The 20,875-nt window shown below is 36.1% G+C and overlaps 1 protein-coding gene across 1 annotated transcript in view; it reads right to left on the bottom strand.

The window, feature by feature from the left end:
- LRRC1 (leucine rich repeat containing 1) overlaps window positions 1-20,875 on the bottom strand; it is an 85,100-nt gene that overhangs the window by 23,894 nt on the left and 40,331 nt on the right. Inside the window, exons 3-5 of the mRNA XM_072408449.1 lie at window positions 20,754-20,832; window positions 19,515-19,604; window positions 1,104-1,160 (exon numbers count right to left, since the gene is read on the bottom strand). Coding sequence (XP_072264550.1) covers window positions 1,104-1,160; window positions 19,515-19,604; window positions 20,754-20,832 — 226 coding nt within the window. The remainder of the gene's footprint in view (window positions 1-1,103; window positions 1,161-19,514; window positions 19,605-20,753; window positions 20,833-20,875) is intronic.

The raw sequence follows: 20,875 nt of genomic DNA, 5'->3' as shown, positions 1-20,875 counted from the left end.
ATCCAAAACTAGCACTTTGAGCTTGTCATTTTAAAGATATCACCTACGCGATATCTCCCAAAATGCAATGGCAGGGAACTCCAAGCACATGCTATTGTGAGCTTTGCAGCACAGAATATATTAGAAAGCAAAAACAGAGTTTGTTTGTGAACACCCTCCAAACCCACCTGTTAAAGAACCATTTCCAAATTAGGCAGGAGATTTAGGGTCAATTTGCATACTGAAACCCCATAGTCTAAAATCTTTGGGCCCATGGACATTATATATGAAACATTGTGCCCCGATTTCCACATCCCCATAAGCAGAAAGGTGATGATTGGTGGGGATGGGTACATTTTAGCTAAACAGTGGGGTTAAGGACCATAGGAAAGCTGCATGTAAGCATTCTCGAGCACTGAAACATTAATGCAGCATTAGGAATTCAAAAAGGAATAAAGCATAATAACTTTTTTGAAGTATTTTTTTTTTATCCTAAGTCTGCAAGTACATGCCTTTAATTTAAGCCCCCATGGCCTCCCTAGGGTGTATTTAGGTCTTCAGAATCTTGATGTTGATGTTAACCCACACCTATCTGCAATTACCTACCTTGTTATTCAACTGGCAAAGGACAAAAATGATGTAGACAGTACCCCGGGTACCCCTAAATAGAGATGTGGTAGTAAAGAGCCTCAGAGATACAAGAAGCTTTTAGCATACAATCAACACTAAAAGTAAAAATTACTACTATGTGTAACTGTATGATTGCTTCATGACGGCCCATTAATCACCAATGAATGCTATGACTGTCCACCTACTTAATGGGACAAGGCAATTTAAAAATGGGCTATGTTCTGGGATTACCTTAACAATGATCAAACAGCTTAACTTGATAATAAGCAGTGTTTGTAAAATAATTATCAGTAGGACTTCATTTGTATGAGTATAAATAATGTTGATTAATGTAAATTTTTTACAAACCACAAAAATAGACATTATCAGTGTTTTATTGGATAAAGGGCATTTGGTTTAGCATACAAATGCTGACAGTAAACATTATGTGCACATCTCTTCATTGCTACTAATTGGAAAAAACAGCCCCCAGCAGTTAAAAGTCATTAACTTACTCTGGTAAATAGGTCAGTAAATTTTCTCTCAGCTCTAATGAAGCCAGGTTTGTTAGGCTGAAAAACAAGAAAAACAAGGATTTAGTGTAATAACACATTGCAAACAAAAACTGACAAAAGAGATTTCTGTGTACACAGAGGGAAAATTCCCCACCATATATCAGAACACTATCTGTGTTTTTCAGCTATGGTTAAAACCAACCAAAAACAACTAGTGGCAAGACAAGTGGGAATCTAATTTATGACTCCTCCGCCGCCCTCTCCCCTCATGATGAATATAAAAGATGAAGATCTGGTGCTTGAATTCAGCAGCCATATTCCACACAAGCAAACCTGTAACTAAAACACTCGTTAAGTGGACTAACAAAGGCCTTGCACAGTTTCTTTTCTTCCCTATTATTTATTGACAGATAAAAATTTGTTTTCACAACACTGCATTTGTATGCAATCACAAGCAAAATGATTGCAATTATTATCCGGAACCCCATATGTTCTTCTATTCAATGTATATAAATAAATAAAAAAAACACCTCTTTCCAAGACAGAATAAAAAACAAACAACACATGGTTGCAATGCATAACATCCAAAATCCCAAATCAGCAGGTTTAGCTGGAGGAAAAGCGTAGGCCAAGTAATGCGCTAGCCAAAGAAAATGGAAGTGTAGTGCTGCAGTTAGGTATCAATAATGCAATACACCAACTGACCAATTGCTCAGAAATGGCAGCCTGCATGTTTCCCTCTGCATAGTTGCTTTTAAAACAGAACTAATGCTCAACGTTTACAAAAGTTTGATAGGGCAGGGGATTACTGAAGAAAGGGACAGGTGAGGTCTCTTCTGCAATTTTCTTACATACCCAATTTCCCCGGAGAACTGCCAAAAACAGGGTACCCATCAATCCTAACTTCCCCTTTGTTTGCTGGGACTGAATGAAGGTGCAGTGAGAGTTATGTCACCCTGGCCTGGCCAATCATGATGAACATACTTGCAAGAAAGAAGATAGGAGGACAAAAATGGCGAGGCCCCTCAATGGAACAGGGGCAGGTGAGTATAGCGGGAGTTTAATTTATGCAGTGAGAACGCAAACCAGGCCTGACTGTATTCAAAGTGGCAGCTCTAATAGTTCCTATAATTAGGTTATACATTTTATTACACTGAACATCAAAAAAATTACAATAGCTTTTCTTCTATATGGCACATACAGTAGCAGAAAACTGTCAAGGAGACAAGTTTTATCATCAAAGCACAGAGGCAAACACAAAGAAATACAAGTACAAGAACACTTAGAGGAACATTTCTAAAGCATTTACCAGAAAAATATACAATAGATTTCACCTCAAATTACTGCATACAAACTTTTCAGGCTGATGACAATTGCAGAAAGATCAGCAAATCCAATACTTCATACTACAAGCGATCAGGTTTGTAACTCTGGGGCTGTCAGCAAGTCACTTGTCAGTTGTTAGCAAGGGATAAAAAACAGCTAACTGAAAATACGGGTAATGTTCTGGATAAGGATTAAATCTACTTTATACAAGAAATAAAATGCCTTCTTTGAATAAAGCATTGAAATGCATTAGCATAATACACCTTTGAGGAAAACAGAAATTCTTTTCTCCCTATAGTTATATTACAGCTAAATCATAAATATTAAATCCAATGTTTGCTACAACTTGTTCACTTTGGCAAAATAGCAGCAGGCATTGAATTTGGCAGAAATATGTCCACATACCCAGCATGCAGACTGTTGCACAGCAGGGTCAGACATACAGTTAGGCCCATAAATATTTGGACAGAGAACTTTTTTCTTATTTTGGTTCTGTACATTACCACAATAAATTTTAAATGAAACAACTCAGATGCAGTTGATCTGCAGACTTTGAGCTTTAATTCAGTGGGTTGAACAAAAAGATTGCATAAAAATGTGAGGAACTAAAGCCTTTTTTAACACAATCACTTTATTTCAGCGGCTCAAAAGTATTTGGACAAATAAAAAAGCTGAAAATAAAATGTTCATTTCTAATACTTGGTTGAAAATCCTTTGCTGGTAATGACAGCCTGTAGTCTTGAACTCATGGACATCACCAGATGCTGGTCACATTCTCACATTTGTATGCAATCCTTTTGTTCAGCCCACTGAATTAAATCTGAAAGTCTGCAGTTCAACTGCATCTGAGTTGTTTCATTTAAAATTAATTTTGGTAATGTACAGAATTAATATTTGAAAAAAGTTGTCTCTGTTCAAAATATTTTTGGACCTAACCATATTTGCCACCTACTTATTTCTGGCATGGATGCTATAGGGTAAAGCCAGTGGTGTAGAACTAGCAGAGTCACCACTTACACCAAGCTGTTAAGCTGTCTGCAAGAGGACATTGCTCATGGATATCCTTTAAACCATACTGCACATGGACCACTACACCTGGATGGTTGTACTTCGTTATGTTGTGTTAATCACCGTACAATACACAATTGGACCACTAGGTTCAGTACATTATGCTTTATATTATATTGTAGAGATTTTATTTCATTTCATTGAGCATACCAAGACTGGAAATAAAGTACAATGCTTTACTTTATGCTAAACAAACCTATAGTAGTCCTGAAATTATGCTACCAAACATCAGCTTTCTACAGATATTAGAATGACAAAATCTGTGTGAAACACTTCAAACTGCATACAATTGTAAGTACTTAATAGCTGTTTCATTTTTAACTCTTCAAAAATCAGTCCAGAGTCATTTTATAGTGTCAGTGTGGCTGTAATAGCACCCCCATTTAGATCTTTCCTACCCCAGCAAACATACATATGACAATCAAGAAGCATACTTTACTATACTAAAGAAATCACTACTCTGGTATTGTCGAGTGACTAAATACAGAATTAATGAATATTCAGGCAGAGATGGTAACGTTTCCCTAAGCTTCAGGATAAGCCTTGTAACCACGTATACGAGGTAGGAAGGTCAAGATGATGTTTTACATGTTATTAGAGATTACAACTGATGAAAAGTAGACTACGTGGCTTAAGATATAGGTGATTATTGCATTTTAAAGTAAAACAAAATTGAAGTATTAAAAGAAATGTGTTGGCAGGTATATTTATATATTGGAAGACACCATGAGTAAGGGGCATTGTTGTCTATACATGTCTATAAATGCTGTGCACATTTAGATAAAATAGGATTTCTTTTTTCCAGATTCCCTCTGCCCTATATATTTCTTTTGCAATCTGAATGCCAAATAACACCTAAACATAAAAAAAAAAAAAAAAAAATCTTTGGAGGGCTCATAGACATAAGCATTTCCTTGCATTTACACGTGCTTGTTAGCCAGGTACGTCACACATTACATTTAATGTGCATAAAAAAAGCATCTCCCAAAAGTACACAAAAATCTAAACTGTACCAACTATCCAGGATGTCTGGATACAAAGATCTGGCTACTGTGGCCTAGTGCACCTTCACACTGGTGAGGGTTGGCCTATCCATAGGTACATTTTCCAATCTGAACAGCTCCCAATTTTTGGTTTGTTGACACATTCCTATGAATGGTGGTAGGAATAGGTTGCTGGTCATACTCCATCCACAATGCTACCTAGAGCCACAGCAGCTTATGCTGCCAGTGCCTATGTTTAGAGGTACATAGATCTTTACAAAGTGAATTATATACCAATACAACCCCCAAGATTCACCATAAGCAAGAGAATCTTTCAAATTATATCCTGGCCATGGAGTTTGGCTATCTGCTTTGGATAACAGCAAAATAAATCCACAAACCCCCTTCTTCCCTTCTGTCAAACTCTCTAGTGATCTTAATTGGCCAACAAAAAGGGCGAACTGTGTCAGAAACTAGGATCCCAGATCCAGGATATGAATACATAAGCTTTTTACATAATTGCTCTAAAATATTGTGACTGTCCAAAACTTACTTGTGTCCTTACAAAAAGAATGTACAATATTTATCTACAAAAACTTGACACATTCCTATCCAAGAAACCTGCTTACCTGAACCTCTATCTAAATAGGAGTTCAAAAACTTGTATGATTATAATGTTGTAAGGGTTGGCAAAGAATAAAAACACAAATACAAACAAGGAGAAGGTAAGTGTCTATGTTTGGATCTAAAATATTGTTCCTTCATATGAATGTAACTAACTACTGCTCGCTACACCCTAGTATAATAAGAACTTTCACAGACATACAAGTGAGTTAGATAGCAATTCCATGTAAAAAGACATTGCGAACATGTGTTACAACAAATATCAGCATTGAAAAGTTTGGGTGGGATATTCTTTGCAAGAAATACAAAGTAAAATATGTACTGGAATAACAAATAGTTTCCTGACGGAGTACCAGTGGGGACAACAAGTCAGCACAATGTTAAAATGAGAACTCTAAAATTCCATGGAAATAAATTGATATTTATACACCCATATATTCATTGAATGATGTTATATTCGTAAACACAGTTTTGGTCAAATCTACACAAACTCTCATCCTAAAGCCCTAGATATTTTAGGAAATGTAAATCTTGGGATAACCTTTCGTTAAAGTAGAGAAGAACTTTTTAAAATTCATTGAGCAGTGTGAAATAGTGTCCGTGCTGCAGTACTTGTATTTAATGGCCCATTTTCACAATAGTCTGTCTTGACTGGCAGTCAAATATAGTCTACTTAACATATAGGAAAAAAATAAAACTGCAGCACACTGAATACCAATGATGACACTCCAGATTTCATCCACAAAAAGCAGATAATTTTAAGCTCTTTATCCTGTTTTATGTGCTATGACGCTATGGATATAACTAAAAAACAAAAAAAAGAACCTTATCACAGGTCATGATCTGACTTCTAAAGAAAAAAAAAAAAAAAAACATAAAATTGTGGTTTAAAAATGTATATGTATTAAGGAAACTTTTCTCAAAATATGTGTGTGGAACCTAAAAGCCCTTAACTAGAAGGTTCAGTCATCAAAGGGAGACAAAATACTAGTATAATATCACACAAAAAGAAGCCGTGTTGTATGACATGGCTGCAATGCAATTCAGCTTGTGAAACACTACAGGAGCCTTGAAATAACTCAGGTCCTAGGCTACGTACACACGTCAGATGGTTTTCTCCCCTCGTCGTTCATGGATCTGTCCTGACGGATGCGTGAATGACGAAGAACTGCAATACAAGTGATGGGGAAAGAGCGCAGTGGGGTGCCGCTGACTCGCTGTCTCTCCGCATAGAGCAGAAATGTGCTGTTTGTACAGCACTGGTTTATGCATCTTTCAGTCTTTTGTTGTTGGAAAGGATGTGAAAGATCCTTTCCAACAACAAAAGTCCAATGTGTGTATGCAGCCTTGGGAAATACCCAACAATGATAATGATATTTAAAGCTCAGGATACAATAGCATGGTGGTCAGTAGGAAGAATACCTATTACATCACTAACCAGTCAGAACAATGTAACTTTTACAGATAGGCAAAAAGATCATTGGTGCCAGTGATAATGCAGGCACAAATTGCTCAAGGAAACCCAGAAACATCTGGAGGAACCCTAGTTGGGAAATACAGCACTACAAATACAAAAGTAAGATGTACTGCAATGTAATGAATATGCTTATTCTTACCATCAGCAAACGGTCTTGCATCTACAGTTCATGTGTGTGCATTTAGATTCCTAGGTGCTGCAAAAATTGATGTCACTAAAGACAGTTGTTACAAGTAGTGATCTCATATCAATGCTCGCTGACACTATAAACAGCGTAATTTAGATATATATTCCCAGAAGAAATCAGAATGAATGGCACCAGTGTTACCATGTAGTGTGGTAATGCATGTGGTGCTGCACCACACAGACATGAACGGGGGTGAAAAGTAAACCTATGCCTAAAAAAGGGTTGGCATTGGTAACCCATCTTTTACAATGGTAGTTTTCTGGCTTAGTTTTTTAATCTTGCATTGGCTTGTGAATTTACATTAATAATTCAATGACGTCCACACTTATCTAGCCAATTAAATACAAACACAGCTCTGGAGTTTCCATGAAGTGGTATAGTTTGTACTTAAATACATTAAAAAAATAAAGTACCCATTTATCAGTTAACTAGGCTGAAGTAGGGAAATTCATTTATATATTCTATTTAAAATCTTCACTGCAGACCAAAAGTATAAAATCCAATTTCAATGTGATGACTTCTTTGAAAGTAATAACATTTCCATTTACACGTGTATTTGAATGGGTCACACCTTCACTTCTGAGACGTGTGTGAAGATGGCATATCCAAAAGACAAAATATACATGAAAACACTAAAACCTGCAAAGCTGAGGAATGATCAAAGAATTGAGAATTTTACATGGATTGTACAGAAATTGACAGGGTTTTAGGCAGAATCAAGCAGGCTGCTTTCAGAAGTATGTAAAGTAATCAAATTCATAATTTCCCCCCACAAATATATCTAACTAACATCAAGGATATATGAATTTGTATGTATATGCAGCTCTGTATTCTTTAATACATCACTAAACCCCTTTTTTAAAACACACAATGTAGTTACCTGGATTTGACCTGGTATCAGCCCATTGCAATGCTTATAAATGATCTGTGTTTAGAACTAGGTTGAATTATACTTAGTAGTAAAAAGCATCCCAGGGGAAAATTTCTGGATGGAATTTAAATATTGCAGCAAAAGTTGCCTTTTTAGGGGAAAGGAAAGTTTTTTTCTAATTTATGGTTAAAGTTCAGCTTTATTTATGAGTGTTAAAACCTAAACACAAAAAATGCATCAATCATCAGCCATCAGTCCACTGCTTCTTCTTTTACAGTTCATTCACCAGCTCAGCAGGGGCAAAACAAGATCCGTAAGGGTTACTTACCTGCAGCCAAGAAAATCAGGTCTTCCGTCCAGCCAGAGAGTACTCTACTGTGTACAAAGAGAAAATCTAGAGGCTGGATGGAAACGGCTTTGTGCCAGAGATGAGTAAATGAGTAAGCTAGAAGGACAGAAGTACAATCCTTTAACAAGTTAAAACTCCTAAAAATTTATCTCTTCTCTGTATGTAGTAGCTTAGCTCTAGTTCAGCTACAATTGTGTAAGGATTTACTGTGACCATTTGGAAAATCTGGTGTAGGTAGGATCCTGAACGGTTCCATTAGATTTCAATACATCAGTGCTCTTTAAATCATATTGTTGATGATTAGTAAATGCCTATTTTATATTGAAGAGCGCATTAATACACTAGGAACATAAGGAATGCTTGTGTAAGGATAACGTATGAATGTACAAACATGACAATGCATGCTACCCCGACACCGCACAAAGCAATGCAATTTCCTTAGTGGGTAATCCAAAAAAATGCCGCTAGGCAGGCAGCTGTTCTTACATCTAATTTATTTTTTAAATTTTTATGATCTATTTGCAGAATTTTCATATTCGTTCTTAAGCTGAATTAAAGATACTTAATATAAAATTAAGATGAAGTGGTACAACACTTCAGTAAAATATCATAAATTTGATCCAAGATACTCAGCCTTGTGCTTCGGGCAATATAAAGACAATAGACTTATGAATTATGTTTGGTTATCATCCAGATGCCTTCATGAGTATTTCATATATCCATCTTCTCAGAAGTATGGTTAACTGGTCCATTTCCACTTACAATTTTGTTATAAGGACAGGAAAGGCCTTTTGTCATAAAAACATTTACAAAAGAAGTTGTATAATCCAATTCCCATGATTACATATGTCTAGCTTTACAAGTTTATATATATATATATATATATACCCGTTAGCCTTGGTTTCTTTGAGTTTAGGAAAAAGATAGAACAAAATAACTGAAGTCTGGCAGCTCCTTTCAAAAACTGAAACCAAACAGGTTCAGTTCACAAAACTTTACCACAAGGAAAATAATTTTTATTTTAGAAAAATGTGACTAACTTTTTCAAATCTAATTAGATTCAAGTAAAAGTAAAGCTGCGTACACACCTGCAATTTTTCTCGTTGGAAAGGTGTATATAAACTGAGCATGCTAGTGGGTGGAGAAGGAGAACCTAGACAGTGTCCCATCTGCCATAAAAAAAAAAAAAAAAAAAAAAAAAAAAAACCTTTACTTTGAGGGCAAAGAAAAAAATATCTTGATTTTAAAGTCGGTATATATGGTAATTTTCCATGCTTTATTGTGCTTTTTTAAAACTAGCTGTTTTCTTTAATTAGAATCACACATTACCAATTGCACAAGCTGCCCTTCATCCTATGTGAAAAGTAATAACTGTAAGTTCAGCTTTATGTTGTGTCACACAGTGAATATAGATCGAGGATAGAGAAACGAAAAAGATGTCAGAAGAGATTAGAAAGCAATTTTTAGAAAAACAAAAATGTTAAAGGCAAGATCAATAAGACCACCTTAAAGCAATTTTATGTTCATGTGATAACAGTTGCAAATATTAGACCTTTAAAATAACCCCCTTATAATGTAGTAGTATTTTTTTTCCTCAGACACTGCCCAAGCCCTATCTAAAGACAATGGAAATGATTATTATAAAAGCATTTTTTCAGTGTTCTTAACATGCAGTTTAAGCACTTTAAAAACAAGTCATCCTTGACTTCCCTATGTGCTGAAGCGATGTCTTCTCAAAGACATGGGTTTACGTTAAGCTTACCAGAGGGTTTAATAAAATATATTTAAACTGATGTAAAGGAAATAGCCATGCTGCTTTATTCTGTACAGAAAATAATCTGTGCAATCAGCTAAAGTCTTTAGCCTTAGGACATCATACGTAATTGCACCTCAGCACTATGTTTAAAGAAGTTTAAAGAAGAACTTTAGTATGGGCTCCAGTCTCCAAAACATATATTTCATATTCAATATAGAAATATAAAGAAAGAAGGAAACCCTTCAACATCTTCCAGGCATAAAAGGTTAAATAGTAGGGAGTTTTTGGCTAATATTTGCAGTTAAAATGTCTCATATTTATTTAAACAGTTAACAAAGATAAAAACTTGTACTAAAAAATAGTACAATTAAACTTCCAGTTAAACATATAGAATATATAACGATTCAAAAATAGTTTTCACAATAGTTGTAAAAGTAAATGCAGATCACTAAAAAATACTGGTTTGGAATAGGTCCTTATCTGCCTTTAAGCTTTGACCCAGCAGTCCATTGCTGTACTCGATTAACCTTTGTCATCATTATTCTGTTTAAAATGAGTGCTAAGGTTGTAAAAATATCTGCACATTTAGTATATTTCCCCTGAAGAAGTGAATGACTACCCACAAAATGTGTCGGGCACCTACTCTAAACAAGGGTTATTCTTGTAGCATTATTCCATGCTATACGTTTAATTGGAAGATTGTCAATTGCACTATATGTTTTTATCTTTGTTACCTGTTCAAACAAAATATTAGACATTTTAACTGCAATTATAGTTATTAATATTATATCAATATTGTAGTCTAATATCGAAAGTCTAATGTAGTCTAATATCGAAAGTCCCTACTATTTAGGCTTTTCTGCCTACAAGCAGTTGAAGGGTTTCCTTATTTCTTTATGTTTTCTGTCATTCAGGGATGTGGAAACTTTTTTCTTTTTGATGGATATGGAATTTTTTCCATTGATTTCTTCATATTCAATATATTTATATTAAAATTTGTATTAAATATTTACCAAAAAATGTGTAACATTTAAATATTGGTTATTAAGTACAATAAAACTTTCAAACATGAATTGTTTAACATATCTAACACTATTCAGAATTTATAGGTAAACCCTGAACACTCCCATAGTGTACATCCAGCACAAGGAAGACACAGACTCGGAGATTTACATGTTCAAATGACCAACTTCAGGACACTAACCATCATAACCGACAGTAAGCTTCTAAGCCTTTGCTTTAGCACAAATGCTAAGCTTTTGTCAACGTCACCATAGTAACAGTCCAAATTTACAGGGCTTTATTTATGACTAAATGGAGCACAAACCGTCAGACATTATCCCCAAAGGTATAATCTCTTTTAATCTCCAGTAACCTCACTTTTTTAGGACAAGGAGTCAAATTGCAAGAGAAAACAGACACACATATATAAAAAAAATTGTAGAAGACATGGGTTCTGTTGAAGTTGTTCATTCCCTAGTGTGATATTAATATGGACCTAAACTGTAAAACAACAAAAGTAATAAATTGCAGTTTACCAGTCCTTAGATGTTATCAATGAATTAGTTTTCTTTATTTGTGCTATTTTACCATTTTTTTCACCCAGGGACTTTGCCTAGTAACCCAATTCATGTCCTAGGATTACAACACTCATTATTTACTTTGTAGGGACACAATACACGGGACTACTATAACTTCCTCCTCTCACAACACGGCTGGAAGGGTCTCTGAAGACTTCAGAAATATGTATGGAACAGATAAGAATACAGAACAGAAAAAGTTCTGCTGACAAGATTTAACAAAATATTGGTATATTCTATATTTAAACCAAAAAAGAGCCAGAACTTTTATAGTAAAGGTTCACATATCCTTTAAAAAGGTACAAAAATGTGTGAATAGGAACAAGGACCTGAAAAAAAAATAGGTAAAACTCCAAAAGTTGTAAAATACATATTCCATACAATAAATCGCAACAGGCATAAAAGTCTCAAACAGTAGAATTAATTGCTTTATTACACACCATATTACGGTTAGAATTGCCTTATTGAATAGGACTTATGTGTCTAATCATTATTGGTGAACAATTACAGTCTAATTTTAAAGAAATTATTTGGACATGGAGCTACAGAAATGGCAGGATTCTGACCATGATCAGAAATGCAATAATCTAACAGCAGGATTTCGAGCTAGGACAGTGTACATCAGATTTCTACTGATGGCAGATAGGATCAAAGCAGATATATTAGTTGACATAACAATTTAGCATGTATGTTTACTTATACAGGTAAATTAAAATCTGTCTCTATAGGTTACTGTTATTGCTACACCACTTTAGAGAAAAGGAGTTTAGAATTGCTAAATTCAAATTTAAAAAGATTTTAAAGGGGTATATGAGCAAATTGAAATAAAGAACAAGGCACCATGGAAAATACCCTGCGCTAAGAGTAAGCATGCTGCCAACACTGTTCTATCCTTTAGGGCAGTGGTCCCCAACCCCTGGGTGCGAACCCGTGCCAGTCCGTGGCTGGGGAGTTGGGGGCCGCAAATGACAGGAGGCAGAAGCGCAGTTAATGGTAGCGCCAACGGCCCTCCTTATACTGCTCCAAAGCTAGTGACAGTGTGACAGCAGCAGCACAACCAGCAAGAGGTGGGGCAGTTCTCCTCACACTGCTTACACAGGAGCTGCTGAGAATGGCAGAGCAATGTATGTAAAGGCTTTCACTTCTCTGCCATTCCCAGCAGCTCAGCCACCAGCTGACAGCACACCAGCTCTCTTACACTACTCTGCTATTCTCAGCTAGTGTGCTGACAGGAGGCCGAGCTGCTGAGAATAGCAGAGTAGTGTAAGCTTTACATAAACTGGGCTGTGGCCACATTTTATTGCATGTTATTGGGCCCTGCTGTCAGAAAGGTTGGGGACCACTGCTTTAGGGAATGTTAGTTGCTTGAGTGTGATATGGATCCAGTAGCTTTACAAGGGCAAACCACTGGCATGCACACATTTGTGACACAGACAAGCCACAGACAGTGGTCACTTAAAGGTCTGTCCACAAATTCTTCTAATACATGTTTAGGTAATTTAATTATAGGGCATCTTCCACACTGAACTTGTCCAAACATGCTATTCCAATATTAAAATTCTCAATGTCCAACCCTGTAGAGACACCCGGTCATTGTCGCTTAAAATGATAATTAGTGATACCTTTGGGTGATTGTAGAAACAAAGGAGTGCTGTATGGATAGAGCAGACAGGCAGGAGCCTTTGCGTTCTCCCTTCAATTAGAAAGCCATATATGTTGTTTGCGACAGCCGTTTAGTGAACCGGCATGGCTGATTACTATATTATATTTAAGAGCCAACTGTACTAACACAGAATTTTTATCAGAAAAGATCACAGACTGTTGCCTTGGGCTATGAGAATCTAGTGTCTGTATGAAGAATAATTTCAAACGAAATGTAGTCTTTGTAAAAGGTATGCATACAACTGAGCTGCAGCTCTGTCTTGTGGTGTATATATTGGAAAATAAATTCTATTTATTTAATCTAGATCATACTAGTGGTATGGATAATAGGGTGTGTGCTTTATGCTTGACAGGAGTTGAAGTTAAGGTCAGATTAGCTCTTTGGACAATTTCATTTTCTGACAGGCTAAAGACCTGGTGACTGCATAGACATTTAATTGTGTAGCCAAAAGTATTGACTGGTAGCACTGGTCTGTGAATTCATGAATCAAGAACAACCACTAAATTGTATCATCCAATTTGAAAAGTAGATTGTGGCAACCAGAAGACTGTGCAACCATCCTCCTAGAGTAACCTTTAAATTATAATAATTAAAAGGAGCATTCGTAATTTGTTCATGAGAAAATATATGAATGTTTGCACCAAAGAGACCAACGTATTCCAACACACTTATTTTATTGTAAACCTTTTAAGACACAATATCGTAATGAGTCTTGCACAATTTGTAAATAAGCAATATAAACGGTACCATTTACTAAAGTCTACCTAACTTAACTTGCTTGTTAAAATCAAAAATCTATATGGTCGCTAACTTTACCACCAACTTTCCATCAAGTAGAAAAAACACAGGAAGAACTTTCATGTGCTATACAAGTCTCAGCATTCAATGCACCTCAGGAAACTTCTGCCTTCTGCCCCTACATTAGTGCCATCAAGCTGCTACCAAACTGGTGAAAAGGATTTGTCAGAATTTATGCTCTCACCATTTAACTTCATCCAACAGTGAAGGAAAGACTGGCACACCCATCTCTGGCATTATTCACTCCGAACAAGTGTTTAGGTGCATTGAATGCTTATAGGAATATAATAAACTTGTAGGAATATCAGGTGCTCAGTTGGTGGTCAGGAGGAACTTTGAAAAATGTCACAAACAAAAGAAGGTGCAGTTCTATAAAAAAAAAAGCCTGGCCAAAAAAATATTGTTGTATTTATTGTTGTAGCCATGTAGGAGATTCTCCTTCCTTTCCTAGCCTACTAATAATCCTTTTAAGGACATTAAATCAGGGGGATTTCCTAAAACAAAGCCTAAGATCAGAATAAAAACCTTGCAGAAATTTCAACCCTATTCCTACTTGTGCAATAAAATGTTTTTGAGAATTTCATTGAAATGCATATGCAGTTAAAGCATTAATGCAGTCTGTAGAGCTTTACTGATAACACGGAACTGACATATGCAGTAAACATTACAACTACAACAAACATTACAAATTTTTGGATTAAAGAAGGGCAGTGAAGTAATGATGTTCAGATAGTGATTTAATCATATGTCAAGCCAAAAATGTGAACACATATGCAGTACTTGAAATACAAACACATTTCATCCCTGTAATGGCCCTACCAATACAGATACATTATGTTAGTCGTATTGTTGGGCTCAAAGGTTGGCACTCTGGCCTTTGCAGCACTAGGTCCCAGGATTAAATCTCAGCTAAGACACTATCTGCATGGAGTTTGCAGGTTCTCCCTGTGTTTGCGTGGGTTTCCTCCCACATTCCAAAAACTTGCAGTTAGGTTTATTAGCTTGCCCCCAAAATTTACCTTAGACTGCATTAAAGATTAACACACATGAAGACATTAATATATGACTATGGTAAGATTGCGTATGGTTAGATTGAGATGGTAATATATGACTATGGTAGATTGTGAGCCCCTTTGAGGAACAGTTAGTGATATGACTAGGGAATTTGTAAAGCATGGCATTTGTTGGCGCTATATAAATCCTGTAAAATAATAACACTAATAGTCTACCAGAATGCATTCCACTCTACTTCACAAAATTTTTTATTAAGGGGTTGACAACACATAGTATTTTTAAAAATGAAGTGTAGTCAGCGCTACCGAACCACTCACAGTTCCATGACTATGAGAACATAATAATGTTGGGATCAGTTATATTTCATTTGGGATTGCTCCATTAGTGAGCAGCTCAGTGTCTAAACAAGAATGAGCTCAATAATCACCCTTATCCATGTATGGTAGCACTGATGCTGGGAGACAACCAGCTCTATGGTAAACTTGGGCACATTCCCAGGTATGTTGTGAAATATTATTCATTTACCCATTCCAGAATTCCAAATCCAGTATTTAATATCAACTTTCATTTGTCCTTTACTCCTTTAAATCATAGTTTTTTTATTTTTCATTCTGAGCACATATTTTACAAGGAAAGTAATCAGTATGTGCCATTACAAGGTTCCCTCTGATGTGAGATTTTCCTTGTATTGTTCAATTCAATAAAAAATATTGCCAAGAGAAATAAAGAAAAGCTGTAGCACGATATGTCCACTTCAGAATCACTAAACTTAATGAAAGGCAGGGAAGAAAGGACATATGTATTAAAGCACAAAATGTTAAAATAAAATTACCAAACCTTCTGCAACACCCATCCATCCCAGACATTCTACATCACTTGTGCAGATCAGATATAAATCAGTGGTGGGATTTATTCTGCTTCATCTAGGGAGTCACAACTGGTAGATTAAGAGCAAGATTTGCTGTCATAATTTATGACTGTGTAGGCACATTACTAGGATAAAATATTTGGACATGGTTTACTGTCACCATTGTACTGCTTTGCAGCAAAATCTAATTTGTATTCCATACATGTATCCGCAAACAATACAAAAATAGTTTTTTTTCCCCACCACTGCTTCATGGTTTTGAACTGTGCAGAATGTGCAGGGACACCATGCCACAGTTCATTAATACCATGTTTATTTATAAATATATAATGTATGTGCATTGCAGGATACGAAAACAAATATATATAATTGTATAACATGGGTAAACCAGTTTTCTAATAAAGTTCTGAACAATTTCAAGGTTGGACAACTCCAAGAGGCCAACTATCAATACAATTTTAGCTGAATCCAGCTATCAGATTTATCTATTGGTGTTTATAGTGGCTGGGTCTTCAGTTGCCACCATGGTTGCAATATCTGGCTCTCTAAAGCCTTTGTCAAGCCAAACATTGGTATTTTTCTAGCTTTGGGTAGTGTGGGGATTGATTAGAACTTCGGCCAGATTTCACTAAAGTTATTTAATCCTCATTTACGGTCTTGATGGAGAAATGACAAATACAAATCTGACAGGTCTAGACTTTGCCTACTTTATTTAAGAAAAGCATTTGTATTCCTGTCTATGTTGCTATTAAGAGTTACTCTCAGCAGGGGTTCGCTAAAGACCTAAAAATGTGTTTCAATGGTTTTCTTGTGTTAAAAGGGTCAAGAAAGGTTATGCTACATTAACAACGTTTGCCTAGTTGTTTGAAATCACAGATGAAAACACAACTGCCTCCTTACAATTAACCTAAATAGACTACAGACCTTCCTGCTACTGCTATGAGGTTTTTTTCTTTAGACAGTACGTAACTTTACTGTAACTAGTTCTTATTAATATTCCTGTTTCAGAAAATGCTCAACTTTCATCACCTTGAGCACCAGGGGTTTTGCTTCAGCATTTCTTCTGTCTTCTCTACTCCAGTGATCAGACTGCAACACAGTAACTTTCCAGCAAGTCACAAGGTGAGGTGCTGTAGCAGAGTCTAAACCGTGCCAGAGGTATGTAAGCAAAGTCCAAAACTGTAACATTTAGATAAAAGGCAAGAACCTACTATTGCACTCAATGGATGTTCAATGGATTAAATCCTGGCATTGCCTCTGTAGTGTACAAAAAACAGTCAGAGAACCCCTTCCTAAAACGCTAGTCACTGGCACCTGGATGTCTGCTTTTCTTTAATATATTACTTAGGTCCTATGTTGGGGCAGAGATGTGAAAAAGGCTAATGTCACAGCGATTTTTTTTAATTTTATTAACTGAAACCATTGTTTCAGGTTCCTCCCTTTTGCAGAACCCTCTAAACTAAACTCACCTCTTCCTACTCTATCGCTAGGGCCCACATCTTTACCTGGTCTTCTTCCAGGCTTGGATCTTCGGCCATGCTCACTAGCCAAGCCAGAATCACATAATAGGTATGCTGAAACTGTACACTTAGCTGCACATTTACGGCTCAGCGTACATTCAAGAAAAGATTGCAACCAGCGTCTTTTTTTTTATCCATTTTGCCCACTTGCAAGCCACTGTTCCACATTAAAAACCATACATTTTCATGGCCACACGCTCCAACATAAGTCAGGGAACCATGGCTTTGTACCTACAAATACTGAGAAAATGCACAGCCTGCAGTTGTTTATAATTATCTTGTCGTAATATTAGTTATAATATAGCCCCCCCCAAAAAAAAAACACACACACACAAAACAGAGCAAGTTTCATGCTTGCTGAGGAGCAAAAAGTATTATTACAGCAGCCATGCAACCAATATATTCAAAAGGAAGTCCGTAGATAACACTTTCATGTTTCCCCGAGTATAGATTTCAATAAACTCTTTACCTCTAAATCAACAGCTTTTCTACCATAGTGTTTCCAAGGCAGTGCTGATATCTGACCTTGAGGACATCCTTTACATATAATAGATTACTTCTGGTCCAGAGTGGCAACAAACACTGAAGATGAAAACATGTGACAGGTTCTTTTCAACAGTTTATAAACTTGCCCAAAACAATTAGGAAAATGAATTTCCCATGGTAATAATGAATAACTGAACACAGAGAAGCATTAGGAAAATCGATTGTTGTTGCTGAAAAGAATGGGAAATAAAACAAAAACAAAGAAAAGGGTAACCACTTAGCTGGAAACAAATTGGCAGGAGGCAGAGCTGCAGCTGCAACAGTAGATCTTTGTCATTTGTTAGATTGCGGTCTGGGAGCTAAGCACACACCGTAACAGGCAGATGAAGTTCTCTCTACTCTATTACTAGTTTTGTGTAAAGTTTGGCTGTTTTCTAAATACTAACCGTGTTCTTTGAAGAACCCTATTTATCTTTTACGCTTAATCAACTCAGTCTTCGTAGAACTAAAAATCCCAGCACGTTTAGATGATATGTATGGCAAGGTTGCCTAGACAAAAAGTACAAGGCAGATGGAGTGAAATGAAATATCCCCAACAGAGATGAAGATGGTTATAAGGCCTAAAAGGTATACCAAACCATTCCTTACACTGTCAAATGCTGCTTTAACACAAAACTATTTTAGATAGACTTAGGAAAAGTAGAGTATATACTCGAACATAAAGCAATATATATATTATTTAAATCTCTGTTCAGTTAATGGTGCTGTGTGTGTAACAAACTCTTGCCATAGAAGACAAGTAACATGAGTTTGTTACACACTTTAAATTGGAACAGAGTGCCTTCTACTAGTGGTTAAACAATAATGCATGATGGGTGGTGTGAAGGTTTGTAAAAGCTACCCATACCACTTACATAATTCTTTCTGTTTTGTTTTTTTGTATAGCTTTATTCTGATTTGTCTCCTGGCCAGAAATGAAATGTCGCCAGTGGGTTTAAAAACTGCAGACAAAATCCTGACTTCATACTTTACCTTTCTTCCTCATTGCCCATCATGGCTGCCATTGGTGGGCAAGCAGAATTTCAGTACCAGAGCCTTTTCAATGACTTTTCCAAAGCTAGAAGGTTTTTAAACATGGCTCAGCCTCAGAATGTTTACTGCTAGTTGGAAATTTAGCTTTTAATACCCTTCATCCTTATGAAAAGATCAGCAGATAATAAACAGTATTTGCTACATACAAACTACATAAAGTTCAAAATTAAAGACACAAAAGCTTAAAAAAAATATTTTCTCTATTTTCCTATAAACTGCTTTATTGACTTTATCCATGTTATGAGGCATACCAAATTACTCTATTCATTTTTAGGCATGCTCAGTAGAACACACTACGGCATAAAGCAGTGCTCAAAGCAATGACTTTTCATATTCGTCTCTGCTTTATCGGTTAAAATTGGATTGGCTTCTAAAGCACCCGTTTCCGTGACATGCTAAAAACGGTTTAGTGAATTGAAATTTACAGCTCCCCATGCACCTCTCTGGTCATGAAACTTTAAAGTTTGCCTTTGGCAACAAACATAATCAGTAAGTAAAAGATGAGAGGTGGGATTATAGTAAATTTGTAAGAGCTGTACTTTGCAATTGTAGTTTGCTACAAACTATTTGATTAGCAGCGATGAAGTAGTTATATTTCCTAAGATGTTAAGTTACTTAGGGATCTTATTTTAAAGCACTACAACAGTCTGGCATCTCTTGCAACAAGGGAACACACAACACTTGATTTATGACGTGATTTATTTATTGTCTAAAAAAAAAACAAGATGAACATTGGCTGACATACTTACTTCCCAATGTTTTCTGGAAGTGCCTGCAGCGAGATATCATTAATAGACAGACATGTCAGGCTTTCCAGATTTGGAAAACTTTCAGGCAACCTGCAAAATAAAAGTGAAATTTTACTGTCCGACACTTCTGTGCACAGTAGGTATAGTAAGAAAAACAAAACAGCTGGAAAGGAAATAAAGCCAGTCTGATACTGTAGGAAAAAAATGTAAATAAAAATCTTAAAATAAAAAATCTCATTAGGATTGAGAAGTGTTTATTGCCGGTATTCAGTAAGGTCTGAGAATAATCATAGCTCTAAAATAGGATTTTTTATAGAGCCTTTTACAGAGTTTTCCCTGGAAATACTTTGACAACTGATATTTACAGTGTGCTACAGAGAAAAAGGAGATTAGGTTAGACCTTAGGGGGTGGGGGAGAGAATCACTTTTTATGGTTTATGTGCAATAGCTTTTAGCAAAATTTTGTAGCAGAAGAAGCACACTGTTTCAATATGTATCTAAAAATCTATGTCATTACAGGGGATATAAAGTAAACCCCTAGATTGGAAGCTCCTCCATTTCCTTACTAAAAAGGACACAGTAGTGACTTAGCGGCTAAGGGAGGTAAAGACAAGACCTAGTGAGAAGCTACCGAAGAAACACACCTGTCAGGTACTTTTCTGATGCCCATAGTTCTTCAAAAGAATGAGGATTTGACCACCAGAAAGGTGACAATAAGACTTATTCAATGCTTTTACCATAGCAACAGGGTTGCCAAAACGGCACCTTGAAGTGTCCTTTAACACTTAACCTAACCCTGATAATTAACCTAAAACCCTTTGTTTAGCAAGGCATCATCTTAAAACCAAATCATGAATTTAAACCCCTAGCAATATGCCTGCCTAAAATCATATGTAACTTAGTCATTGTTAAATGTATAAAGCCATCTCGCTCTGAAATCAACACTAAAAAAAAAATATGCCGTATCAGAAGGCTTACTGCAAAACTGTTTCTAGTATTTGATACCTCACACGTTTTCAGTTCAGTATGCTCCACAATAACCATTAAACATACTGCTAACACCCCCCTGGGTCTTTACAGTCCATTTTCCGAGACATCAGAAGCTTAGATAATAAAAGGATGTTAAGAAACATTATAAAATCCCTATTGTATTCTTATATACACACACACAACCGAAAAATGCCTATAAAAAATATGCTCCATGACAAATTTAAAGCATCCAATTAATGTTGACATTACCTTGTGAGAGGATTTCCGCTGAAATCAGCTACTTGGAGTGCTTTACAAAATGAGATGCTTTCTGGTATCTCTGGAATATCTGGAAAATATTTTACACAATTAGCAGATTGGAAAATTATGGT

Source organism: Pyxicephalus adspersus, chromosome 4, assembly GCF_032062135.1.
Source record: "Pyxicephalus adspersus chromosome 4, UCB_Pads_2.0, whole genome shotgun sequence".
In the NCBI taxonomy this organism is placed as follows: Eukaryota; Metazoa; Chordata; class Amphibia; order Anura; family Pyxicephalidae; genus Pyxicephalus; species Pyxicephalus adspersus.
The sequence above is the reverse complement of the archived record's forward strand: the minus strand, read 5'-3'. Positions and strand labels throughout refer to the sequence as shown.